General features: G+C 46.8%; 1 protein-coding gene across 4 annotated transcripts in view; it reads right to left on the bottom strand.

The window, feature by feature from the left end:
- Positions 1-27,952, bottom strand: part of TBC1D8B (TBC1 domain family member 8B) — a 51,111-nt gene that overhangs the window by 14,074 nt on the left and 9,085 nt on the right. For 2 of the 4 annotated variants that reach the window (XM_083422285.1, XM_083422288.1), the window contains exons 2-15: positions 24,822-24,932; positions 22,798-22,916; positions 21,797-22,022; positions 19,306-19,546; positions 18,056-18,263; positions 16,923-17,090; positions 16,040-16,189; positions 14,985-15,135; positions 13,181-13,395; positions 11,612-11,729; positions 8,663-8,948; positions 5,908-6,037; positions 3,561-3,659; positions 2,146-2,214 (exon numbers count right to left, since the gene is read on the bottom strand). In XM_083422285.1, the coding sequence (XP_083278411.1) occupies positions 2,146-2,214; positions 3,561-3,659; positions 5,908-6,037; positions 8,663-8,948; positions 11,612-11,729; positions 13,181-13,395; positions 14,985-15,135; positions 16,040-16,189; positions 16,923-17,090; positions 18,056-18,263; positions 19,306-19,546; positions 21,797-22,022; positions 22,798-22,916; positions 24,822-24,932 (2,291 nt within the window). The remainder of the gene's footprint in view (positions 1-2,145; positions 2,215-3,560; positions 3,660-5,907; positions 6,038-8,662; positions 8,949-11,611; positions 11,730-13,180; positions 13,396-14,984; positions 15,136-16,039; positions 16,190-16,922; positions 17,091-18,055; positions 18,264-19,305; positions 19,547-21,796; positions 22,023-22,797; positions 22,917-24,821; positions 24,933-27,952) is intronic. The other 2 variants (XM_083422286.1, XM_083422287.1) reach the window with 1 other exon arrangement.

The raw sequence follows: 27,952 nt of genomic DNA, 5'->3' as shown, positions 1-27,952 counted from the left end.
TTGAACGTTGGACTATGGTTGCAATGGAGATTTAATAGAACTGGATCAACAGAGAAGATGCAGGAGGGGGGGAAAGTTAACATAAGGACCCACAAAGGGGAGGAAGGAAGTTCATGGGAATTTATGGAATTCATTTTTATTTTTTTGGCTTGCTTGATGATTGTTTGTAAATTTGAAACTTAAATATTTTTTTTAAAGCAGAGAAAAAGAAAGAAAAGGAACACAGGAATGACTTTTTAAATTTATTTTTACAACTGCAAACCAGCATACAAAATTACAATCTTACTTCATGGAATAAAGGTAAAAGGTACCCCTGCCCGTACGAGCCAGTCGTGTCCGACTCTAGGGTTGTGCGCCCATCTCACTTAAGAGGCTGGGAGCCAGCGCTGTCCGCAGACACTTCCGGGTCACGTGGCCAGCGTGACAACGCTGCTCCAGCGAACCGGCACCAGAGCAGCACACGGAAACGCTGTTTACCTTCCCGCTATAAAGTGGTCCCTATTTATCTACTTGCACTTAAGAGTGCTTTCGAACTGCTAGGTGGGCAGGAACTGGGACCGAACGACGGGAGCTCACCCCGCTGCGGGGATCCGTACCGCCGACCATACGATCGGCAAGTCCTAGGCGCTGAGATTTTACCCACAGCGCCAGCTGCGTCCCACGGAATATCTGGTGGTATTTATTAACCATAACGAAGAATGAGAAGCTTGGGGGATATGGGGGCATCCTGCCCTGTTAATATAGTCAAAGGAGAAAAACAAATATGCCCTGAAATTGTCAGACTGAGTCTCTCTCCAGCATCCGTCTGTGTTCAGGGGTCAAGCACCCTGGCAAACCGATGGTCCAGACATTTGTGAACTATGTTTAACACAGTAAAGGATCAGAGATAGCACTGAAAATGTCTGATGGTCAGTAGAAACACTAGCTGTGCATTCCACTAGTAGCATTCTGCCTGAAATTGCAGGTCGTAGTTTGTGGGGAGTGCATCTTTAAAATGATATTGCACAAACAAACACAAAATATCATTTTAAAGATGCACTCCCCACAAACTCTGACCTGTGATTTCAGGTGGAATGCTACCAGCTGAATGCCTAGTGCCTAAACTGTGTGTGGGGGAGGAGAGAGAGTACACCGCCTAGAGATTATAAAAATATGAAGTGACTTGATAAATGCTTTAAAATAAGTAGCACTGCCTATTGCTCAGGGACTGCAGAAGCAAAAGGGGAGGAAGAACAAAAAGTTGCTGGCTGCTATCCAAGCAAACTGGAAATAAATGTGCATTTACAGCTCCTCACTTTGTTCCATCCTTGAAGCACTAATTCCACTTCTCTACTTCCTCTTGTGTCCCGTGTCTTTTCTTGCTGTATCATCCGCTCTCAGTGTCTTTACACAGTGGTACCTTAGTTCTCAAATTTGATCAGTTCCGGGAGTCTGTTTGATGGTTCGAAAACCAAGGCGCAGCTGCTGATTGGCTGTAGGAGCTTCCTGCACTCAATCAGAAGCCACGGAAGCCGTGTCGGACGTTCGGCTTCCAAAAAATGTTCGCAAACCGGAACACTCACTTCCAGGTTTGTGGCGTCCGGGAGCCAATTTGTTTGGGAGCCAATCCGTTCAACTACCAAGGTACCACTGTATCGATATCGGCCCCTTTCGGAAACTATGGTTTGTGGTTTGTATCCAACGTAGCACTACGCCACCAATCGGTTGACACAAGGATTTACACTTGCACAACTGGACTTCTGTTGCCTCTCCTCCCTTCTGCACACCCCCCAAACTTGTTCTAGGGTTTCCTAAACTGCCCAGAGATTTGGGGAGAACATGGGGTGCATGAGGGACGAGAAGAGTGTTTTTGTTTTGGGGGGGGGAAGTCCCTCTGTACAAGCATAAATCCTTACACTGACAGATTGGTTACTTGGCACTGTATTGGATATAAACTAATAACTGCTTGGGGAAAATACAGTACAAATAAATAAATGATATTTATTATTATTATTATTTTAAAAAGAAGATCAAGAAGAGCTAGCCAGTTTCTAGGAGTTAATCAGTTCTCCTCTGTTCTGTCGGAGGTGTGTCACAGTAGGATACTCAAGGGGGAAACAAAGAAATTTTGGGAAACAAGCGCATTAGGCGAAAACAGCTTCTCACCTTGAATAATTCATACAGCTCTTCCAGGTTGCTAGGACTTATTTTCACATCCTGGGAGATAACACGCAGCTACAGAGGACAGAATGAGAGCAACCAAGTTAGGAGGATGTAAATCTCATTTCCCCCTCAGTTCTTTGTGCTTTGACATTAGCTGATTTTCAGCTCGTAAAAGAAGAGGCTGATTTCATCAGGCACAGAAGCAAAAAGCTGAGAACCTCCTGTGCACTTGGGTCGAAACACTTTTAACTTAACTCTTCCATGTCCCCTTCAACCGGTGAATGCAACCGCCTCAAGTTTCTGAGCAAAGCCATTTTAGGGTGAAGACAAGGTGCATCTGTGTTCATTAGGAACCCCAAGTTCGCATGCCTCTCTGTCTGGCCCTGTATATCACCACACCTGTCTTCAGGCGATGTCCCTCGCAGACCCTGCTTCACACTCTCTGTAGGAAAGGAAAATTCTCCTTTGTGGCCTGTAGCCCTTGGGAATGTGCCCCTCAACATGAAAAAGGTTCCCTACTCCCTTAAGAACAGAAACAAACCAATAACCTTCCACCACACACAGTTTAAAAGGCAATACCTGAATCAGCCAAAGGCCTGGGAGAAGAGGAACATTTTTGCCAGGTGCCTAAAGGTGTATAATGAAGGCGCCAGGCGAATCTCCCTGGGGAGAGCATTCCACAGACGGGGAGCCACTGCAGAGAAGGCCCCGTTCTTGTGTTGCCACCTTGTGAACCTCATGTGGAAGAGGCACACAAAGAAGGGCCTCAGATGATGATCTCAGGGTCTGGTTCGGTTCATATGGAAAGAGGCAGTCCTTTAGGTATTGCAGTCCTGAGTCATTTAAAGCAGTGTCAAGCCACTTTAAATAGCCACCCCCAAAGAATAGGCTCCCCCAAAGAATCCTAGGGTGTTAAAGGTGCTGAGAGTTGTTAGGAGACCCCAGTTCCTCTCACAGAGCTGCAATTCCCAGAGTGGTTTCACAGTCAACCCCTCTTCCCAGGGAACCGTGGCTCTGTGAGGGAAACAGGGAGGTGTCCTAACAATTTTCTGCACTTTAACAAGCTACAGATCCCAGCCTTCTTTGGAGGAGGCCATGACTATTTAAACTGGTACAATACTGCTTTAAATGTATAGTGCGGATGTGATTTAAGTCTAAGCATGTGCAGCTGAAATAACCACATAGTTGCCCTCTGCTTCCCTTCTTGGATTTCCGACTGTAAGCCCCTTGAGGCAGAGATCTAACCACTTGTACTCTTAAAATAAAAAAAAGCAAATTATTGTAGCAATAATGCACAGCCAGCAAATAAAATGACGACAACTACGACGAACACATTGTGAAGTTGCCATACAATGAACAGGATGGATAATGTTCTTGTTCCACACAGCTCAAGGTATCTGAGCATGCAGTTCACTCACCACATTTTGCTTCGTAGTGACCTCCAGGGTCTGAATGACATACAGCCTGTTACGGCGCCGCATGCTTTCTACTTCCTCAAACCGGATGTCACCATATTTCTAGGAGAAGAGCAGGAATCTATCAGGCTGCTTCCAGGGCCAGAGCTAACTGGATTGGGATGCTGTAAGATTCTGGCTACCTGAACAGCAGGATGCAAGACCCGCAATAGGACTGGTAAGCCTCTCCTACCAGGGAAGCATTGGAAGTGCAATAGCAGGGATCATTCTGTTTGGAACTAAAGGGTTAATTCTGTTATCTGTAAGGCTAACCAGGGGGCGCTGTTGCTTAGCAACCAGACAAAGTGCCTTGATGTTTACTGAGGTGGGTGCCCTGAATGGTTGTGCAGTTCTGCAGGAGCTTTTCCTCTGTATGTTTGGTTAAATGTCTCCCAGCTTTGTACACTGCCTAATGTCAGAAAGACAAAACCACTCTGTTCCTTTCCCCTCAAATGATGTACAGGTTTTGTTCAGTTTTCCTCAGTAAAATGCTCTCAGAATTTCTTTTCTCTCTGGATTATGTCTGCGTTATTTAAGCAACTGTACTATCAGGAAGCAGTTTCTAAGATGGGAGGGAACCCCCAGCTCTCATAAGGCCTGGTTTACTTTTGGGGCTAGAATGTCCAACTAGGACTTGAGAGGTAAAGGTAAAAGGACCCCTGACCATTAGGTCCAGTCGTGGCCGACTCTGGGGTTGTAGCGCTCATCTCGCTTTATTAGCCGAGGGAGCCGGCGTACAGCTTCCGGGTCAGGTGGCCAGAATGGTTCTGGCAAACCAGAGCAGCGCACGGAAACGCCGATCACCTTCCCGCCGGAGCGGTACCTATTTATCTACTTGCACTTTGTCGTGCTTTCGAACTTCTAGGTTGGCAGGAGCAGGGACCGAGCAACAGGAGCTCACCCCGTCGTGGGGATTCGAACCGCCGACCTTCTGATCGGCAAGTTCTAGGCTCTGTGGTTTAACCCACAGCGCCACCCGCGTCCCTAGGACTTGAGAGACCAGGGTTCAAATCCCTATTCAACTATGAAGCTCACTGGATCAGTCACTGCCTCTCAGCCTATCCTACCTCACAGGGTTGTTTTTTAATTGATTTATCATAAAACATATGTACAAACTGACACATATACATATACATGGCATATTCAGCAGAAAAAGCAAATTATTGAGATGCAGTTAAATATATTGCCAAGTTTTAAAGATGTGTCTATATAGCCCAACCACAACGAGGAGTCATGGGATGAGTACTTATTTGACTCTCCCTATTTATATAATCCAAAAATGGAGACCCTTTTGGCTTCACCCCAGACTACCCATCTACATCTGAAACAGCGGTTCTCAACCTGTGGGTCCCCAGATGTTGTTGGACTACAACTCCCATCATCCCTGAGCTCTGGCCTTGCTAGCTAGGCCTGATGGGAGTTGGAGTACAACTCTGGGGACCCACAGGTTGAGAAAGGCTGATCGGAACAGATGTTCAGATAAAGCAGATGTTCCATACATTGCTCCATCACAGGTTTCTTGTGGGGATTAAATAAGGGGCAGGACCATGCGTTCCACCCTGAGCTTTTGGGGGGGAAAGTTGGGATATAAATGCGGTAAAATATAATAGTCCTGAGGTTCTGCCCCAGGAAGTAGAAGGGTCTTTCAGTGGAGGTATTTAAGCAGAATCTGGAAGGCTATCCATTAGGAATGCATCCTAGAGCCTGCGCTGAGCAGTGGGGCTAGATTACTACTACTACTACTAATAATAATAATTTATTTATACCCCGCCCATCTGGCTGAGTTTCCCTAGCCACTCTGGGTGGCTCCCAATCAAGTGTTAAATACAGTACAGCGTTAAATATTAAAAACTTCCCTGAACAGGGCTGCCTTCAGATGTCTTTTAAAGAAAGGATAGCTGCTTATTTCCTTCACATCTGAAGGGAGGGTGTTCCACAGGGTGGGCGCCACTACCGAGAAGGCCCTCTGCCTGGTTCCCTGTAACCTCACTTCTCGCAATGAGGGAACCGCCAGAATGCCCTCGGCGCTGGATCTCAGTGTCCGGGCTGAACGATGGGGGGGGGGGAGATGCTCCTTCAGGTATACTGGGCCGAGGCTGTTTAGGGCTTTAAAGGTCAGCACCAACACTTTGAATGGTGCTCAGAAACGTACTGGGAGCCAATGCAGATCTCTAAGGCCCCTTTCATTCTATTATTAGATACCTTGAAGGAGAAAACAATTCTACCCACAAGAGATGGCCTGTTGAACAGGCAATGCAGGAAACAGAAAAAACCAGCATCCACCCCTCTGAAGCCAAATGGCTTTACGAACCTCGTTTGACTCTAGAATCAAGTCCGTGATGTCCACTTTGGGGTGGGGGCTCTTGCCTTCATTCGCACCCGAGGCCTGCTGCACTGCTGGAGGCAGAGGACTGTCCTTGTTGGTAACACTGTCAAAAAACCTTCATTTGAAATAAAAAGGAGTGGGGGGGGGGCATGTACAAAACATAGAGAATTAAAAGTGAGTAGAAATGAGTAAAAAAATTTTTAAAAAAAACTTGTTGTGCATGAATAATAATAATAATAATAATAGTATAAATGTGCCAACCTGCTATTTTATTTATTAGTGTTGAGTAGTGCAGCTGTTGATATTTTATATTTTTTGTTGAGGAGGGGTTATCAGCACAGCGCCTGCGGGTGGGCAAGCCAATACTGCCTATAGCGCCCATGAAATTCCTCCTCAAAAATGGATAGTGCCTGAAAGACGGTTTGCTCTTCCTTCCCACAGTTCATGTTTGCCCACTTTCTGTGGGACGCCAGGAGGGAAAACTCGCCCACACTTTTGTTCAGAACAGAGGAGTAAAGAGTTTTTGCCCATGAGCGAGTGGTTTTGTGTCTTCATTCTGCATTTTTATGTTGTGAACCACCCTGTGATCTTTGGATGAAGGGTGGTACACAAATTTTAACAAGCAGTTGGCTCCTTACATCTCTCGCCCTGACCTAGCCACTGTGATCCACGAGACGGTCACCTCCAGACTGGATTATTGTAACTCACTCTACATGGGGCTGCCCTTGAGACTGACCCAGAAACTCCAGCGGGTGCAGAATGCTGCAGCGAGACTCCTTACGGGATCCTCGCCGCGGGATCACATTCACCCAGTGCTATAACAGCTGCACTGGTTCCCGGTGGAGTACAGGTTTAAGGTGCTGGTTTTGACCTTTAAAGCCCTATACGGCCTAGGACCCTCGTACCTACGGGACCGCCTCTCCTGGTATGTCCCACAGAGGACCTTATGGTCATCAAATAAAAACATCTTGGAGGTCCCGGGTCACAGGGAGGTTAGGCTGGCTTCAACCAGAGCCAGGGCTTTTTCGGTCATAGCCCCGATCTGGTGGAACGCTCTGTCACAAGAGACTAGGGCCCTGCGGGACTTGACATCTTTCCGCAGGGCCTGCAAGACGGAGCTGTTCCACCAGGCCCTTGGCCAGGGCACAGCCTGACCCCCTCCTTTGGCAATCCTCCCAGAACTCTAGCCCAATGGTTGCTATTAACTTGATTTGAACTGATTTTATAATGAAATGATTTTAGAATGTTGTATTATTTTACTGTTGTTAGCCGCTCTGAGCCCATCTTCGGCTGGGGAGGGCAGGATATATTATTATTATTATTATTATTATTATTATTATTATTAGTGCTATTCCCCCCTCCAGGCCCACCATGAAGCACATTTTGTAGTCCAGTCTCTCTTTCTGTTCTTTTTAGATATGGCAGCCATTTTGTGTTACACCACACACATACCCTCAAACACAACACAAAATGAGTCTCATGTCAACCATTTTGTGACTGGCGCCCACAGCATTTTCTCAAAACTCCACTGCCTTGCTGCTGCTGGAGCTACATTTTTTTCACAATGCATTTCACCCTGTTTTTATTGTGTTTTGCTGCTTTCGACTGGAAGCTGCATTGTGCTGCTCATCAATTAAAACAGAAAGCAAAAGGTTATTATAAATTCTGGTGGCGGGGTATGGGTGGGGAACCTAGACAGAGGCCTAATCTGAAAAAGAGAAAAATATTCACATTACTCCAGTTGTATTCAAGTTACAATCCTATATCACTGGATTCCATTGTGGTGTCGTTTCTAAGGTGGCAGTGAGTCACCCTGTGATCTTCAGATGAAGGGTGGTTTACAAATTTCAATAATAATAATAATAGCAATTGTTGTTGTTTTGGGGGTAAGAATGTTGGACTAGGATCTGGAAGTCAAGGGTTTCAATCCTCACTCAGCCACAAAGCTCACTGGATGACCTTGGGCCAGTCACCATCTCTCAGCCTAACTTAACCTTACAAGGATAATATGGTGAGCAGGGAACCTCTATACTATCCTGAACTCTTTGGAAGGAAGGTGGACTATGAATGTAATCGTAAATAAATTCAGCCCAGACACTGAGGTCCAGCTCCGAGGGCCTTTTGGCGGTTCCCTCGCTGTGAGAAGCCAAGTTACAGGGAACCAGGCAGAGGGCCTTCTCGGTAGTGGCTCCCACCTGATGTCAAGGAAATAAACAGCTATCTGACTTTTAGAAGACATCTGAAGGCAGCCTTGTACAGTGGTACCTTGGTTCCCGAATGGCTTAGTTGCCGAACAAATCGGCTCCTGAATGCCACAAACCTGGAAGTAAGTGTTCCAGTTTGCAAACGTTTTTCAGAAGCTGAACGTCTGATGAGGCTTCTGTGGCTTCCACTGGAGTGCAGGAAGCTCCTGCAGCCAATTGGAAGCCACACCTTGGTTTTCAAACAGTTTCGGGATTCGAAAGGACTCCTGGAATGGATTAAGTTCGAGAACCAATGTACCACTGTATTGGGAAGTTTTTAATGTTTGATGTATTGTGTTTAATTTGTTGGAAGCTGCTCAGAGTGGCTTGGGTAACCCAGTCAGATGGGCGGCATATAAATAAATTATTATTATTGGTAGTAGTAGTAGTAGCAACAACATGTTGAACCAAACAGCACTTATTTCTGAGTCAATATGAACAGAACTGCACTGACAGGTCAAGCATCTTAGGTTTTTTTTAAAAAAAGGCTCTATTACCTGTTGAGGACAGTCACAGCTTCTGCATCATCCTTACATGTCAGCAGCCTGTCCATGTTGTAATCTAGCACAGCCAGGCCCAGCTGCAGAACGGCCTTGATCCCGTCGTAGAAGAAGCAGTCGACCACATTGACCGCGCTCTCAATGGGCAGCACGCTGATGAACAGAGTGAGGAACCAGGACAGGGAGACGGAGGAGAAGAACGTCATGTCTGTCATGTGCTCCGTCAGCTGCGGCAGATAGTTCCTGATCAGCTCCTCAAACACCGCTTGGTCTACTAAGGCACCTGCAAGATATGATAGAAAGGTAAAGGGACCCCTGACCATTAGGTCCAGTCATGGCTGACTCTGGGGTTGAGGCGCTCATCTCACTTTATTGGCTGAGGGAGCCAGTGTACAGCTTCCGGATCATGTGGCCAGCATGACTAAGCCGCTTTGGCGAACCAGAGCAGCGCACGGAAACGCCGTTTACCTTCCCACCAGAGCGGTATCTATTTATCTACTTGCACTTTTGATGTGCATTCAAACTGCTAGGTTGGCAGGAGCAGGGACCGAGCAACGGGAGCTCACCCCGCCGTGGGGATTCGAACCACCGACCTTCTGATTGGCAAGCCCTAGGCTCTGTGGTTTAAGCCACAGCACCACCCGCGTCCCTGCAAGATATGATAGCCACCTTCAAATATCTGAAGGGCTTCCACACAGAAGCTTGAGTTCTCCTGCTCTGGAAGAGAACCAATGGACAGAGGTGGATTTAGGGCAGCTTAACCGGTTACCCCGCTGTATGGGCAATCTATCCGGAAGATTAATTGTATTTCGAGGAGTTAGTAATCTGACATGGTTACCTTTCCTGCCTCTGTTCCTTCCCCCTCCCTGTCTCTTGTTAATTTCTGGCATGAAGAACAGCCTTTAATGTCCTAATCAGCTGGGAGGAAGTGATAGTGCTAGGTTCCTTCTTTGATGTTGGACACTGTTTAGAGAAAGTGAGGCATTGGGAAGGAGTGGCTAATGAATGATCTGCATGTAGCGAGTCAGGCAAGCCACACAGGCTCGGTAAAGGTAAAGGTACCCCTGCCCGTACGGGCCAGTCTTGACAGACTCTAGGGTTGTGCGCTCATCTCACTCTATAGGCCGGGAGCCAGCGCTGTCCGCAGACACTTCCAGGTCACGTGGCCAGCGTGACAAGCTGCATCTGGCGAGCCAGCGCAGCACACGGAAACGCCGTTTACCTTCCCGCTAGTAAGCGGTCCCTATTTATCTACTTGCACTTTGATGTGCTTTTGAACTGCTAGGTTGGCAGGAGCAGGGACCGAGCAATGGGAGCTCACCCTGTCGCGGGGATTCGAACCGCCAACCTTCTGATCGGCAAACCCTAGGTTCTGTGGTTTAGCTAGCTAGCTATAAATCAGATGGTTGTGGGCAGAGTTTTGGAGAAGCTCGTGCATGGACTGATGGCCATGGGGCCGTACAAACTGAGGCTACCCGGGGGAGTCACTTTGCCGCTTCTTGAGGGCTTCCAAGTGGCAGATTGAAGTGCTTGTTTGGTATGTATATATTGCTTGCTGTTTAGAATAAAATCTTTAATCTTCTCACGCACTTGTGTTTTGTATGACTTCTGAATCTCATTTTAAAAGAACCACTTTGCATTGGGCAAGACACCTGCACAGGGCACTGAGACAAGAGGGTGCCTTCCTGCCTCCTTCCCAAAGCCTAGTAAGTGCTTAGTTCAGAAAAGAAATCCTAGAGTTTTTCTGCCTCTTTGCCAAAGCCTAGTTAGCCCTTGTCCAGCTTTAGGAAGAAGGCAGGACCCTGCCAGAACCTCACACCTTCTTCCCAAAGCCCAGTGCCTCACTTAGCTGGCTTTGGGAAAGTGGTGTGAGGGTTGGGCATCAAATTTTGGCCTTGCACAGGGCACCATATTACGAAATCCCTCCTCTGCAATGGATTCAAATTAGAAGGAAGGAGATTCTGACTAAACATCAGGAAGAACTTTCTGACAGTAAAAGCTGCTTGACAGCAAGTTCCTCAGAAGGTGGTGGACTCTCCTTCCTTGGAGGTTTTTAAGCAGAGGTTGGATGGACATCTGTCATGGATGTTTTAGCTGAGATTCCTGCATTGCAGGGGGTTGGACTAGATGACTCTCGGGGTCCCATCCAATTCTATGATTCTAAGAGAAGGGGAATGACTGGGTTGTGTTCGGGAAAGTGTATTTAAGCTGATTGAAATATCAACTTAATTTTTTTATTTTATTTTTTGCAAATGCCCTACATTAAAATGATAGCCCTCCAAGAGAGGAAAGCAGAATCGACATCAGGGCCTGCTTCAGCTGATCTTTTCCCCTCACGCACACGGCCAACCTGCACAATCTTCCCTGTAAGAAGGAAGAAGCATGGGAGGCAGGCAGGTAAACTCAACAACAGAACCAGCTCCGGTTTGAATGCCCTCTTCCCCATCAAAACACAGGACCAACTGTACATTTTATTTATTTGTGAACTGCCTGGGGTGCCTTTGAATTAAGGCATCAGTATAAATGGAAGGAAAGAAGGGAGGGAGAAAGGAAGAAAGGGAGGGTGGGAAGGACTGGGGCTGTCCAAATGCCCAGAGAGTCACTGCTACTCTATGGAAGCAGCACTTATCTGGATGGGGCCAGTGGCCTCAGCTCAATATAGGGCAGATTCCTATAACCCAAACATGAAGTTCTGGCTCCAGATGTTGAGAGGCCCCTTGGACAAGGAGCGCTCCATGGGTCCCCTTCCCTAAGCAGGCACCCTGCTATCTCTGCGACCTCTTCCATATGAACTGCCTGCAGCACCGCCCGTTCCAAGAGGAAGGCTCTATTGCCATTGGGACTTATGCACTGGGAATCAAATGCTGGCATCTACTCTTACTGCACAGCAGGTTCTCCTGCCTATTCCTTTCATGTGCGAAAGCGATCATTAAAGTGAAGCAGTACCAATGATTCGGCGGTTGAAATAATCGGGCAGCATCCTTTCGCACACAGCAACCAGGAGCCAGAAAGCTTCTTCCTCCTTGGCGTAAAGGAGCAGCACTGATGTCAGAATGTTCATTGCCTATCGAGCACAGTAAGCAGCGTTAGGAGGGAGAGAGATGTACGTCATTTCGTAAAAAGGACATCGAGGACTAGTTCTGCTCCTTGCAAAGCCTGCTTAGCCCTGAGTGTGGCACTTCCCAAATGCACAACAACCACCTGGTTCGTGAGCATTTGGGAAGCACTGTAAAGGTAGGTAAAAGTAAAGGGACCTCTGGACTGTTAAGTCCAGTCAAAGGCGACTCTGGGGTTGTGGCGCTCATCTTGCTTTCAGGCCGAGGGAGCCAGCGTTTGTCCACAGACAGCTTTCCAGGTCATCTGGCCAGCAGGACTAAGCCACTTCTGGCACAATGGGACAGTGTGACAAGTGCCAGAGTGCATGGAAACGCCGTTTACCTTCCCACCGCAGCGGTACCTATTTATCTACTTGTGTTGGTATTCTTTTGAACTGCTAGGTAGGCAGGAGCTGGAACAGAGCAACAGGAACTCACCCAGTCGCAGAGATTCAAACTGCTGACCTTATGATCTGTAAGCCCAAGAGGCTCAGTGGTTTAGACCACAGTGCCAACTGCCTCCCACTGTGCGCAGGGCTGAGCAGGTTATCTCCCAACAACCCACCACTGGCCAACTTTGACAGGTGTCTACATTCCGACATCACTGCGATGTCAGGTGATTGACAGGTGGGTGTGTCAAAAATCATTCTCCTTACGTGGCCAAAAGCAGCAAGAACCTAAGCACAATCCCTAACAGGATTAGGGGAACTCTAAGGCTTGCAAAAAATAAAAACAAAAACAAAAAAGTGCTTTGTACCCCAAACAGCTTGGTGGGGACTGAGCATGCTTTTTTGGCACAGAATGCTAAGTAACTGGTTAAGAGAGGAGAACAGAAAACGAGGGGGAAGGAGGATGAAATGGAAAGGGGCATAGCATCCCTGGACAGGTGCAACCAGTGTGAAACTGGTACCATTACAAGCGCCACAAAATACTCCTTCTGCACTTGCAAGAGATTGACCTTTCCTTTGTGCGGTGGTGCCCACACTCAGGAACTCCCTGCCGATTGATACAAGGCAGGTGCATTCTCTGTAGTCTTTTCTGCACCTACTTGAAACATTTTTGTTTAGGCAAGTCTACCCAGACATATAGAAGTTACATGTGTTTTATTTTTTAAGCTGATTTTAATAATCTTTAGAATGCTTCAAATACACCTTTCTACTCTTTCTCCCCTCCCCACCCCGGAATTTTAATGCTCTGTTTTATATTTTTGCAACCCGCTTAGAAGGTTTTTTAAAAACCCCCACAATCAAATAGTATATTTTGTTAAACAAAACAAAACCTCTGCTGCCAGCCTTTTTTCTCCAGGTCCCACTTGTACATAGACTATGAACAAACAAAACAATTTAAAAAGAAGAAGAAAAAGAAAAGTTAGCAGTTTGCAGACTATACAAGGATGGCCGGGGCCACAGGCAGGTCTCACCTGGCAATATCCAATCTTGGGGTTCCTGTAGGCGTACGCCGTGAGAACCCTCCTCAGGGCAGAAATGCCCGTTTCACTTTGGAAAGCTGGATGCTCCGGCAAGGAGCGGCGCAGATCACGTTCGATTTCATCCGTTGCCAAAGTGCAGGTGCCGAAAGACCTCTCCACCATGTCGGTGTAATAGCCAGGGTTGGTAGCCATGTCATTTACAGCGCCTGCCAAGGTGTTTAGGTCACACTGTTACAGAGCAACCAGGAAGAGGACATTTGCATTTCCCCTGCAACAAGCTGCCAGTGTGCTTATTCCGGCCACCATGTCTGAATAAGGGCTCGAGGCTGATTTGCAACCACAGATTTGCTCCCCACCTTTGATGCAGCCTTTGCCTACCTGGTGCCTTCCAGGCGTCCCAAACTACAACTCCCATTAGCTCCCAGCCACCACAGGCCAGCACTAGGTTGGCAAAAGCTCACCAGCAGCCTTCTAAGAATACACCACCCAGGCCAGTGCTACTCAAACTGGGATCCTGACATGCAGTGCTCCTGCCTGGGTCACACAATTCCCCCCCCCCCCCATCATTCCAACCCTCCTCTTTTAACTGGGCTAGCACCAAACTATTAACTGCTCTGCAGCCCCTTGGGGGCTATACCCGGGGGGGGGGGGACCGGGGGGGAAGCATCCCTCTAAAACAAGGGGCTCGTCCTCTATTTGCCCCACCCCTCAATTCCTGGATTCCTGTCATCAGCATATGCTGATATTTTTATTTCTCGCTCACCTAAAAATATACTTCGCCCGTTCTGTGCCCCCACCTCGATCCCCTGCACTGCCTTTAGGAGACCTCCCATGCCAAGCTTAAATTCTGTCTAAATACGTATTGCCTATATATATACACACATACACCTTAATGTTTAGTATGTTACGTGGTTTTTATTGGACAGTTTTACAGACAATTGTTGCAAACTGCAACTGGACAATTTTTATTTTTATTTTTTTTATTTTGACTGTGTCAGACCAAAACAGCTACCTACCTGAATCTCGCTGCATTGTGGGTTTATTTTTTAATGAATACCGTATGTAGATAAACATAACATAACTGAAAACCTTCCGAAAAGCAGGAAAAATACAGTAGTACCTTGGAAGTCGAACGCAATCTATTCTGGAAGTCCGTTCGACTTCCAAAACGTTCAGAAACCAAAGCGTGGCTTCCAATTGGCTGCAGGAAGCTCCTGCAGCCAACTGGAAGCCTTGGAAGCCCCGTTGGGCGTTTGGGTTCCAAAGAACGTTGCAAACCGGAACACTCACTTCCGGGTTTGTGGCATTTGGAAGCCAAAACGTTCGAGTACCAAGGGATCGAAGGTACAACTGTATTAAGAACGCTTGATTCCTTAACTTTGGAGGCAACCTTGTATGTTGTATTTTCAATACTATTTTGTTTGTAAGCTGCCCAGGAAATATTTATTCATATCAATGTAGGTTCCCCGTTTGTGGGATGCACGCCCTGGTGAGGCGAGGCTGTCTCACTCACTACTGACTTTCGGGGAAAATTTAAAGGCAACCCCATAAACTCCAGGCTTTTGATGGGCCCATAGATGGCAACCTTGAAATTATGGTACAGGGTTGCTTTTAAAAGGTTTTAGATGGTTTTAATTGCCTTGTTTTATTTTAAATTGTATTGTTTTAACATTTTGATGTTTGCCGTCCTGGGCTCCTTTGGGAGGAAGGGTGGAATACGACCTGAATAAATAAAATAACACTGCAATATAATAACAACAACAATGCATTGCCATGAGAACACAACCAATAGTACCTGAGAAAAGAAGCCAAAGGTCTCCTCGTAACACCTCGGGTAACCCTTTGACAATCAGGTCCCTCGTTCTCCTCGTCCGAAACATACTCACACCACGCCCACATTCTACGAAAAGGATGTTCCAGGACTGCTCCTTCATTTTTTCTTTCAACTAGAAAAGCAAAGTATCATGTACTAGCAGTACATGTGAAAAAGATCTAGGGATTTACTGGACCACAAGCTTAACATGAGCCAACAGTGAGATGCAGCAGCAAAAAAAGCAAATGCTATTCTAGGCTGCATCAATAGAAGTATAGCGTCCAGATCAAGGGAATTATAGTACCACTCTATTCTGCCTTAGTCAGACCACACTTGGAATGCTGTGTCCAATTCTGGGCACCACAATTTAAGAAGGATGTTGACAAGCTGGAATGTGTGCAGAGGAAGGCAACCAAGATGGTCAAGGGTCTGGAAACTAAGCCTTATGAGGAGTGCTGGGCATCTTTATCCTGGAAAAGAGGAGATATGATTGCCATCTTCAAATATCTTAAAGGCTGTCACATGGAGGAGGGAGAATGCTTGTTTTCTCCTGTTTGGACCAATGGCTTCAAGTCGCAGGAAAGGAGATTCTGATTAAACATTCAGAAAAACTTTCTGACAGTCAGAGCTGTTTGACAGTGGAACAGACTCCCACAAGAGGTGGTGGACTCTCCTTCTCTGGAGGTTTTTAAACAGAGGTTTGATGGCCATCGGTCCCGGAGCACGTTCTGTCATGAGCACATTCAGGGGGAACAGAACAGCTTGGGTAGAGAAAGGGATGGGAAACTTGGAATGGAATGAAGTGTCCTAGAAGATGTTGCCTGGCTGCCTCCCTGAACAGGAACACACCACAACTGCAACATTTTGTTGCAGATCCCATTTTGGGGGAGGGGATGGAATGTGCACAAGAACAATGAACTCTAGGTGCATAAAACAAAACCAAATGCGAAGTAAGCAAAGATGACAAGTTGGGGTGCGGGGGGGGGGGGGATAGAACAGATGTATTTCCAACAACGGGAGCTGCTTTTCCTTCTTACCATTTTAGGGTCCAGATTCTCCGCATCCTGAGGGTGAAAGACGGTCATGAGGGCTTCGGTACTAACCATCTTGCTGTTGTCTTTGTGGCTTGCCATCGGCTGCCCCTCAAAATAGTCTGCGAGAGGCTCAGCGTTTGAGCCAGCAGCAACCTGCAAAAAGTTCATTTACGACAGGAGCTGTGTTTTAAGAGAAGAAAAAGCAGGCGCACTTCCGAGTGACCTCCTAAACCTTCTGAAAAGTCCCCCTGTTCTGGCGTTAGGTGGTATATGAACTAACTACAAGATCTTTCAGTTTGCAAACGTGTGCCTGGTCCCCAAAAGTTTGCTAAAGGTAAAGGGACCCCGACTGTTAGGTCCAGTCGTGACCGACTCGGGGGCTGCGGCGCTCATCTCGCTTTATTGGCCGAGGGAGCCGGCGTAAAGCTTCCGGGTCATGTGACCAGCATGACTAAGCTGCTTCTGGCGAACCACAGCAGCGCACGGAAATGCTGTTTATCTTCCTGCCGGAGTGGTACCTACTTGCACTTTGATGTGCTTTCGAACTGCTAGGTTGGCAGGAGCAGGGACCAAGCAACAGGAGCTCACCCCATCACAGGGATTCGAACCGCCGACCTTCTGATCTCCCCTGACTCAAAGGAACATAAGGAGAACTCTGTTGGATCAGCTCAATGGCCCAACTAGCCCAGAGTCTTCTTCTCACAGTGGCCAACCCAGGTGCCCATTTTTGGGAGGCCCACAAGCAAGGCCTGAGAAACTCTCCTCCCCTTCATTTCCCAGCAACTGGAGTTCAAAAGCATAGTGTCTCCAATGAACACAGCCGTCATAAAAGGCCGCCCTCCCCACCCCAGATTCCTGCAATGAATTAGACAAACAGAGCCTTTACCTCTGTGCTCATGCTATGCTGTTGGCTTGCTGTGGTATCACATTTCCTCTTCAGCGTCGCCACCAGTTGTTCAAAATCCCGCACCTCAGAGAAACGGAAGGCTCTCTTCCCTCTGGTAGCGATGCTGACAGCTTTGCTACCAGGATCAGACACCTCGACTGATACAACCTGCAAGTGTTTGCATGCACAAAGATGGCAGTAAGACTCCACTCTTACAAGGCTCGTTCTCACTAATTTGGTCAAGAGGTTAAGGCTTCAAAAGTCTGATTCACTCAGAGGACAGCTAGGGCTTACACTACAGCTGAGGCCAGGAGGTTCGCCCTCTTTTAATTTTGCTTTCAAAGCAGAATCATACCGCTTTAAACAACCATGGCTTCCCCCAATGAATCCTGGGAGATGTAGTTTGTTAAGGGTGATCGGAACTGTAGCTCTCTCTATGTGGGGTGAACTACACTTCCCAGGAGTCTTTGCCAGGGGCAAGATATGCTTTAAATGTATAGAGTCTAAACCCACAACTCACGAGCACATTTGACTTGTGCACATTCAGCTTTACGTGCTTGGCAAAAATATTAAAATAAAATAAATAGGGAGAAAAAAGGAGACAGGAAAAAAGACTTTGGCAATCCCACCCGCCACCTGCTTTCAAACTGCTAGGTTGGCAGGAGCAGGGACTGAGCAACGGGAGCTCACTCCGTCATGGGGATTCGAACCGCCGACCTTCTGATCCGCAAGTCCTAGGCTTTGTGGTTTAACCCATAGCGCCACCCGTGTCCCCTTGTGGTCCCTTACAATTCTACTATTCTTTTTTCTTTTGGAGGGGCACCAGGATGGGGCCATCTGGCACCCAGAGCCAGAAAGTACCAGTCTGATTTACTGAGTGATTCTCCACCCTGCCCTGTCAACGATTTCAAAAGGACTGCAAAAGTGTTGTTAAGATCCTAGCATTAAAATAATAATAATATCACAACTTCTGGTAAAACAATAAGATGAAAAAAAAGCAGTTAAACCCAGTAACAAGCCCCTCGACTTGGATGTTCGCTAGACTGCAGTTGCTTTGATTCTAGAAGGGGAGGCAGACTTAACGACAGAGTGGCAGGTGGCGGCGGCTCAGCCTTGGCTCCCACCTGACTCACCTCTCTCAGAGGGATGATTACGCAGCACAGGCAACCATCCTGGCTGGCAAAGCAGACGTAGTTCTCCGAGATGCACATTTTCCCCAGAGTATTGTAGTGGCTGAAAGGCACCCATAAGAAACACTCATGCACTTCCCGGAGACACTCCTCCTTCGGCAGCCTGAAGAAGGCATTAAACTGCTCACTGTGGGCTCTGCTTTCAAGCCCTCTGCAGAGGGGGGAAAACAAGGGGGGGGGGTAAAGAAAGAAGTGTGGTGGGTTAATTATGTTTGTCTTGCAAAACAGAGGCAGGAAGAAACCACGGTTCTTTGCAAGTTACCTGTGTTTATTTTGCTTTCGTTTAGCAAGATTTAAGCACCGTTCAATCAAAAATATAAACAAACTTATAAGTGGTTTGCATTTAAAAATGCTGTAAAATATTCATATATTTTTTTAAAAAAAAAACACCACCAAAAAGAGGCTATACAAAAACAGTAGGCCTAATAAAATGATCAAAAAACAAGGGCAGGGGGCCAGGTTTTTAAAAACTAACGTCCCTACATAATAAAATTACACATCTGGGCAGAATTAAGCTAGGTGGGGAGGCTGAGCGGCCTAAACAAAGCCCCACTGAGCCTCTGGACTCTTCGGGCCTTCCTTCGCCCTCAATGAAGTCCTCTTCTGAGCTCTAGGGAGGGTCTCCTCATGAGCCACAAGGGCTCTCTAGCTCTCCTGCCATACCCTGGTATGATTCCATTTATTACCCCGCTACACATATATGTGGTTGCACTCGAATAGAAGTCACGTCAGTGTGTGTGTGTGGAATGCCTGTAAATCTCTAGGTCGTGTACAAAAACAATATAAAATCACCATCATAGGAAGATCACAGGACGCTGTTTTATACAGTGTCAGACAGCTCAGCATTTCCCAAACTTGGGTCTGTTTTTTGGACTACAATTCCCACCATCCTTGACCACTGGTGCTGTTAGATAGGGATGATGGGAGTTGTAGTCCAAAAACAGCTGGAGACCCAAATTTGGGAAGCACTGATCTAGCTGATATGGTCTACACAGGCTGGCAGTGTAGGGTTTCAGGCAGGGCATCTATCCCAGACCTACCTGGAGATCCTGGGGATTGAACCCAACACCTTCTGCTCGTGATGCTCTGCCAATGAGTTGCAGCCCCTTACTAGAATATCATCCCCAGCTCAGCTTTAGAAGCGAGCAGAAGCAGCAGGTATTTTTCATTACTGTTTAACATATATATATTACCTCTTAGTGATTTGCAGGGGATCGTGGAGGACAGGGTCATTATCGAACGTCTCCTTGTCATAGAGTCTTCGAACAGCATACAGAGCCAGCTGCTCCATGAGAAGGAACGTTTCAGTGATGTGCAGGAACATGGAAAAATAGTGATCCTCCCCCCGGGAGCAGACGTGGATGCTCTCTGTCAGGATGACGTTGGACGACTTTTCAAGCACTGAGATTTCATCCCAGGATATGACAAGTTTTACTGCAGGTGGGAACGAAAGAAATATGTTCATGCCTTTCGGCTTCACGGTGGCCAGCTATTTTCCTTCGCCCCTAAAGGGAGCATCCCATGAAATACTTTGCGTTTCCACAGAAAGATACCACTGCTTCACATTAGCCTTAAAACATAACAGCATTAAATTTCCTTTTTTAAGCGCTACACGTCCAGCTTTAACAACCTGGTGTTTCTGGCCACATTCAGATCATACATTTGAAGGATGATGATGCCCCTTCGAACGGTCATAGTTTCTCCCAAAGAATTCTGGGAGCTGTAGTTGCTCAAGGGTGCTGAGAGTTGTCAGGAGACCCTCCATTCCCTTCCTAGAGCTACAATTCACAGATCAATCCCTCTTCCTCAACAATGTTCATTCGGCATTCCAGTCTCCCTGAAAATGCCCAATCCGCAGTTTGAGGTTGGACATACTGATTTCTCCAATCCAATTTTGATTTCTTCATTGTTTTCTATGGGCAGCATTCACTCTCATCGTTAATGAGATTTTAAAATAGCTTCTAAGGTGAAGGTAAAGGGACCCCTGACCATTAGGTCCAGTCGCGGCCGACTCTGGGGTTGCGGTGCTCATCTCGCTTTATTGGCCGAGGGAGCCGGCGTACAGCTTCCGGGTCTTGTGGCCAGCATGACTAAGTCACTTCTGGCAAACCAGAGCGGCGCATGGAAACACCGTTTACCTTCCCGCTGGAGTGGTACCTATTTATCTACTTGCACTTTGACGTGCTTTCGAACTGCTAAGTTGGCAGGAGCAGGGACCGAACAAGGGGAGCTCACCCCGTCGGGGGATTCGAACTGCCGACCTTCTGATTGGCAAGTTCTAGGCTCTGTGGTTTAACCTACAGTGCCACCTGCGTCCCAAAAATAGCTTCTAGAAAACAGATTGAAGGACAGTACAAATATCCAGGACATAGATTCAGCAGCTGGAGAAGGTTGTCAGAAGAAATATGTCACTAGATATTTCCAGAAACTACAGGGAGTGGGGTACCTGTTGTATCTCAACAGGGAGGCTGTCCCACAATACGGGGCAACCACAATGAAAAGCTCTGCTCCAAATACAGAGACCTAATGGGCATATGGAAACAGCTTTGACTGGTTGGCTAACCCAGATGAGGGTATCCAATGGGTCTCAAACCCTTGGCGAGTTACAATAGCCAATGGAACAATGATCAAGAAGGCGGTTTCTGCATGTGCTCAGATGCTAATGCAGAGAGGATCTTGGTACAGATTAGAATTCTCAAATGGAATATGCTCATTCTTTTTTATTGTTTATGGTGTATTTATACTGATCTGTTTTGTGGTACAAGGTTTACAAGCTGCGCTTCTGCTTAAGAAAGCAGTTACAATGCTAACTCGGTTTTCAAACAGCTTAGTTCCTGAACAACTCAGAACCCGAATGCTGCAAATCCAGAAGTAGGTGTTCCGATTTTTGAACTTTGCCCCGGAAGCCAAACGTGTTCCTCAGCTTCCGTTTTTACTGTTGCACAGCAAATTTTAGTCCCCCGCATCGTAACTAAGGCTTTTTTTTTTACTCCCATTTTACCCTTAAGCAGCAAATTTAAATCCCACCCCCCAAAGTAATCAAAGCATTCCATTTCTGATTGCAGTATTCTGAGGTGATATTTGGTGCTTTTCTTTTTGCTATTTTTTGCGTCTTTGTGTGGCTTTTTCATTTCTGTGTCTGTGGCTTGTTCTTCATTTTATGATTGATTGATTGATTGATTGATTGTGTGACTGTGGAAATGGATAAAAGCCCCCCCCCCCAATCCAAACAATGACTATAATCAGTGCAGGTAAGAAAAAAAATAATTTTAATTTTTATCATCTACAATGCTGTCTTATTTATTTTATAGTACAGAACACTGATTATTGCTTTCATTTTATGGATCAATGGTCTCGTTAGATAGTAAAATTCATGTTAAATAGCTGTTTTAGGGGTTGTTTTTAAAAGCCTGGAACACATTAATCCATTTTGCATTACTTTCCATGGGAAAGTGTGCCTTGGTTTTGGAACGCTTTGGTTTTGGAACGGACTTCCGGAACGGATTAAGTTCAAGAACCAAGATACCACTGTACTTCCCTTTATCTTTATTTTATGTTTTTTGATAGACTATTGTATTTTAAATATATATATTAATTAATCCACTTGTAGCTTCAGACATAAAGCTCATTTCGAAACCCACCACTGTGCAAGGGAATCACGGCAAACGGCAGGACTCCACTTACTTTCAGCTCCCAGTAGGAAGGAGTAAAAGCTCAGAAAGTTGGTGCTCAGATACAGCCATCCTTGGCAGGGCACCCGGCCTCTCCAGTAGCTGCATGAGTAGTACGTCACCAGCTTCTCTTGTTCAGGTAGCCCGAAACACTTCCCGAACTTCAGGTGAGCCTCACGGAACTTCTCGGGATCCTCCTCTCTTATTAAGGACCCTTTTCCTTCTTCGGCAATCAAACCCTAGGGAAAAAAGGTGAATGAGGTGCTGAACGCCAGGTAATCTACCCAAGTCACTCCCCTGAAGCCTCAGGCCACTGCTTTGGGGTGGGGCCAGAGGCAACAGCAGGCAGAGCAACAAGTATGGGCAGTAGGCTTATTTCAGAACCCCCCTTGTATAGCTGCTCTATCCTCTACCCAGAAGTGTTGTCAGAGCAGAAAAGCTCAGGTCCAGTTAGGGGTGCAGCCTAGGGAGGGTTTTGAGGGCCAGGTAGCAAGGCCTAGAGGTCCACATTCAGTCCCAGAGCCTTTCAACACCCTCCCCTCTGCATCTTTCCTGCATTCCACCATGGCCCCTGGATGCTGGGTAGACATCTGGTTTTCAACATCTTGATATATCACCAACAAAACATCGTGATGTACCAATATATTACAATGTCTGGAATAAGGAGGGAGCTATGTAGAGGCACTGTTTGGCTTCACTGTCCCCCGCCCCCATATTGTGATTTTTGCTGGTGCCGCTGCCCCCTCCATGAGGCAGGGGAGAGCTAAGCCAGCAGAGTTAACAGGTGTTGCAGGAATCAAGAGAAGCATTGGCTGGCTTCATGGTTTTCCCCACACTGTGATTTTTGCATAGCACACATGCACACACATCATGATTTGAAATATATTGCCCGGTCAAAAGTTATGAAACTGTTATCACGGTGTGGATTTTAAAGTGGTTTTGGACAATATATCGCCCAGCCCTAATACTGGGTGCAAGAGTCACAAAGTTGCTTCGAACCAGCTTCTAACGTACTCTGATCTTCCCATGCACAAAGCTGGTGATGTCCTCACTGGAATCGAACACAGAGAGAGTCGCCATCACATTCTGCTCTAGCCATTCCCAGTGCGCTGTTATTTCTTCTCTGCTGGCTCCTGATAGGAAACATTAACTAGTATTAAATAAACTTCACTGGGTACACTACCAGCTGGGTAAACAAGAGTTCCCCCTTGTTTCCCCCAGCGACCATCTCCTATCTTGTGCAAAGTCAGAAAAAAGAGCACTGAGTATTCTGCTGATATTATTCTCTGTTAGCCCTTCTCAGTCTTTTTTAGTGCAGTTGCCCCAAGAAAAAGGGACTTGGGGGAGAATCAGAAGTAATTGAAATTGAGTTGAAAATAGGCTTATGATCACAGGGGGCTGCCTTACAGCAAATCAAATATTTTGTTTGTCTTGCTGAGTATCATCGAGGGCCCCATCTGTACTATGCATTTAAAGCAGTATCATATAACTTTCAGCAGTCATGGCTTCCCTGAATTAATTCTGGGAGCTATAGTTTCCTAAGGGTGCTGAGAGTTGTTAGGAGACCACCTATACCCCTCACAGAGTGACAATTCCCAAAGTGGTTTCACAGTCATTCCCTCTTCCCAAGGAACTCTGGGGACTGGAACTCTGAGAGATGAATTTGGGGTGGGGTGGGTCTCTTAACACCTCTCAGCACTACAGCTTCCATAATTATTTAGCAGAAGCCATGACTGCTAAAACTGGTATGATGCTGCTTTAAATGCATAGTGCAAGCGGGCCTTACATCAGGGATGGAGAACCTATTAAGAGGACTTGAGGATGAGCTTCAGAAAACAATTTCTCATTGGCTTTAGGGTGACACGTCCTTTGGTAAACAGCTCCCCGGTAGTGCAGGAAGACAAACATGATCCTTGCCGTGCTTCTGAACAAAAAAAACAATAAGAAGGATTTCTCACTCTCTCTCCTTTGTGTGCACTTTCTTGGAGTCACTGAACAATTATCTGCATGAGGTTCCAGAGCACACAAGATTCAAGTGTTAGCAAGGCAAGCATTGCACTTAATATAATAGCACCTGGTTTTGTTATGGAGGGGATACATGGGGGGGGGGCATGGATGGCTTGGAGGACCCTATCCATAGCTTCACACTGAATCCAAGAGAAGCACATGCAAACAGTTGTAAAGGGAACATAGGAAACCGGCTTTTAGCCCCATTTGCACTACAGATTTAAAGCGCCATGCTACCGCTTCAAACGGCCATGCGTTCCACAAACAATCCATGCAGATGTAGTTTGTTCAGGGTGCTAAGAGTTATGAGGAGATCCCCTATTCCCCTCACAGCATAGCTGTCAACTTTTCCCTTTTTTAAAGGGAAATTCCCTTATTCTGAATAGGATTCCTCGCAAGAAAAGGGAAACGTTGACAGCTATGCCTCACAGAGCTACAATTCCCAGAGCGGTTTAACAGCCAATCCTTCTTCCCTGGGAACTGTAGCTCTGTGAGGTGAATGGGGGGGGGGTCGTCTTCTCACAACTCTCAGCCTACCTTAGCAAATTACAGTTCCCAGAATTCTTTGGGGGGAAGCTACGACTGTTTAAAAAGTGGTATTGTGGTGCTTTAAACATAATAGCACAAACAGAGCCTTAGATTATTTGGTCCATCTAGCTCCATACTGCCTGTTCTGGCTGGCAGTAGCTCTCCACAGTCTCAGGAAGAGGCCTTTCCACATCATTTGCCTCCTGACCCTTTTAACTGGTGAGGCCAGGGACTGATCCTGAGTCCTTCTGCATGCAAAGCGTGTTCTCTACCACTGAACAACCCTCCTTCCCAAAGAACCGGGGGGAAGTGATGGGAACCCTGATCTGACCCAAAGGTTTGATGTCCCCCTACCTGCCCCCACCCCACCCCCCGCACGCTAAACTAAAAGTGCAGTCTTTGTTCTGTATCAGGCAGCATTTCTTCCCCACAATGACAAGGCACCCCAAGTTATCACTGCCATCGCCCTGAGCTCGGCTCAGTTCTGAATTGTATGTACTCACCACATGCAATAGACCAGTAGACTTGAGAATCTGGTGTCTGGTGCAGGATGCGAAAAGGGGCAACTTTTGATGTAGAGTCCAAAACTGCATCCAGGGTCCCCACCAGGATGCCTGTGGGATATAGGACAAAGCTTGAGAGCACAATATATACAGTCGTACCTCATGTTAAGTTTGCTTCATGTTACATTTTTTCAGGTTGTGTCCCTTCATGTTACGTTCTTTCAGGTTGTGTCCCGTGACGACCCGGAAGTACCGGAAAGGGTTACTTCCGGGTTTTGCCACTCGCGCATGCGCACAAGCGCCAAATCGCACCGCACACCTGCGCAGATACGGCACTTCAGGTTGCGGGCTTTTCATGTTGCGAACGGGCCTCCAGAACAGATCCCGTTCGCAACCAGAGGTACCACTGTACAAGGTATGGTTTGCAGCGTCTGTTAGAGGCCGGGTTTTGCCTTCCATATGGTCCAGAGAATGATGTATACTCTGGAGCAAGGAAGATGGCAGCTGAGTGGTACATAGGGCCAGCTTTGGGACTGGGCTTGGGAACAACGGTACTGGAAGAAGGTTAAACAGCAAGGTAGGTATTATCTATAGATACATATACAGCTATAGCTAGGGAGGGTGGGAATCACGGGCGTCCTGGCTGTATTTGAATTCCCTGGCTTTCAAGGACTGGAGTATAGAGTAGAACAGGGTTTCCACAACTTGGATCTCCAGCTGTTTGGGGACTACAATCCCCATCATCCTTGACCACTGGGTCCTGCTAGCTAGGGATGATGGGAGTTGTAGTCCCAAAACAGCTGGAGACCCAAGTTTGGGAAACAATGGACTAGACCGTTCTCCCCAAATTGAAGAAGGTGAAAACTTTTTTTTTACCAGAGGGGAAGGGAGAATAAATTGCAAGTGGGCATTTCTAGTGAAAAAAAAGTGTGCTGAATCCCAAAAGATTGGGCTGCATTTTTTGTTCTTATTATCTTGATGGCCAAGTTGGAACATAGCCACCAATTTTGGTTATTGTGTGCAATCATACCTATCTGCCATAGGTTGTCATATCACCTTTTGTGGCCACCTTCACAAAGATTACTGAATAGTTTACATTTCAAAAATGGGTCCATAAACAAAAAAGTTAATGGCATTTTGCCCCCCCCCCCATGTTGCCATTTTTCCAACTTGTGAAATTCACGAAAACCCACCTGCAACCAACTCTCCCAAAATGCATTCAAGTTTTTTAAGAGGCCTTTTCAGGATGGGCAACATTGCATTGCATTACATGATTCCATGTGTGTATTACCAATGGTGCTTTGTACACCTCCTTCTGGCAACTCTTCCAGCCAAACACCTTGCTCTGCTTTCCTTTGGACCACATGAGTGAGACCAAAAGGGGGGTCTTGTTGTCTGGGCAGCCCAGGATGTCCACACACACTGCCCAGGCTTGCGTCCCAGAGAGGTCATTTTGGTGCTGCAAATGCAGCAATTTGAATTCACCCCTCAGAGGCGAACTCCATTGTCTCTCTGGATACCAAGAGCCGTGTTGAATTACCACTGGCAGCTGGGGCCCATTAGGACTTCTAGAGACCAACCATAGGTACAGCCAGAGCTAATGATGGGCAGAGCCACCCCCTTACTGGTCGGATGTAAGAAGGCAGGCAAGTGAGTCTGGCTGAGAGCAGGCTGAGATTGGTGTGGCAGTACCCTATTAATGGACCAGCTTCCATGGCGTGTTACACAAGAGGAAATCCTAAAACCCCAAGTGTTCAACTTGACGACACAATGAGTCTGCGGAAATGCAAATCAGGAACTGACTGTTGCTTAACCAGCCAGCATGGATTGTTCCCTACATTTCGTTGCCACATAGTTGGCCTTCAAATTATAGATCACAGGAACAAGAAAAAAACATCCTCCTGCGCGGGATCAAAGGTCTATTCAGTCCATGGTTCCTGTCCAACAGCTCCTAACCAGGTGCCCCTAGGAAGGCTATAAGCAACCAGCTTCTTGTACTCAGTCCTAGCCATCTGGTAAACAAAAGTTCACTGTCCGTCTCTGAAAAGGGAGGTTGCATGTAGTCAACATGACTAACAGATCTGGAGTGACCTGCCCTTGTGCCATTGAATTCTGCAGAATTCTGTGAAAGGAGCACTAACATTTTGCCTACCCTGAACTAACCAATGACCAGGTACACTGGATGAGCCCGAACTCGTAGTGCGAGGGGGTTATGGGTGAGAGCATCTTTTCTCAACTGATTCTCCCCCACCACTTCCTGCTGCTCATGCCAAGATGCACGCAGCACACAATGAAGCCCAAAACTGGCTTGCTAAGAGGAGGGAGCTGCAAAATGAACTCCCCACCCCCTCACCCCACGACGATGCACAGGAACCACAGATCAATTCCTTAACATTTTAGAATAGCCATTAGTTGCTAAAACGAATCTGCGGCTCTCTTAAACGTTTGATAAGGGATGAAACACCCACACAGAGGGATCAATAAGTTGAGTCAAGCAGACAGACCTCAATCCAGGACGGCGTCAGAACTTCGTATTGCTGGACGGGGTTGCCAGGGCTCCAGCCAGCTGACTCTCCAAGTGACCTGACATAGCATCACTCCAGGGGATTGTGGGAAATTCGTCCCAGCACTGCTCACAATGCTAGGTATTCATCAGCAGTAGGTGGTGGAGGAGCCATTGGAGTTTGCCCAGCAAGCCAGGTGCCAACTCTGGCTCTAATGAAATCTACTAGCTTGGCTTGTTGCATTGCTCAAATCTGTCAGTGCCAGATAAACCTGAGGGGGCCCAGCAGCAGGTGAGGGGGCCCAGATTCAGAGGAACGCGCTCCTCAAACACAGAACCAGATTTGAATTTCATTTTAGGGAGGGAGAGAGATAACTCTTGCAGTCCGAAAACTAGAACTATTGCTTTTCCTGCATGTGTAATCTAATCTTCCCCTCCACTTCAGAGCCCTTAACCGCGACATTACGAATTACATCTAGATTCATTGGAAGAACGCTTCCTTGCTGAATTATTCATCTCACCAGGCGCGTTTTGCAGCTGCCTCCATCTTCGCAGAGACTTCTTTTATCAGAACACCTTCTAATCTATTCCCATTGCCCGGTTCCCATAATGATCATACTATAGGGCA

This window comes from Podarcis tiliguerta (assembly GCF_965153285.1).
Source record: "Podarcis tiliguerta genome assembly, chromosome: Z".
NCBI lineage: Eukaryota > Metazoa > Chordata > Lepidosauria > Squamata > Lacertidae > Podarcis > Podarcis tiliguerta.
This window is presented reverse-complemented; position numbering and strand designations above follow the sequence as displayed.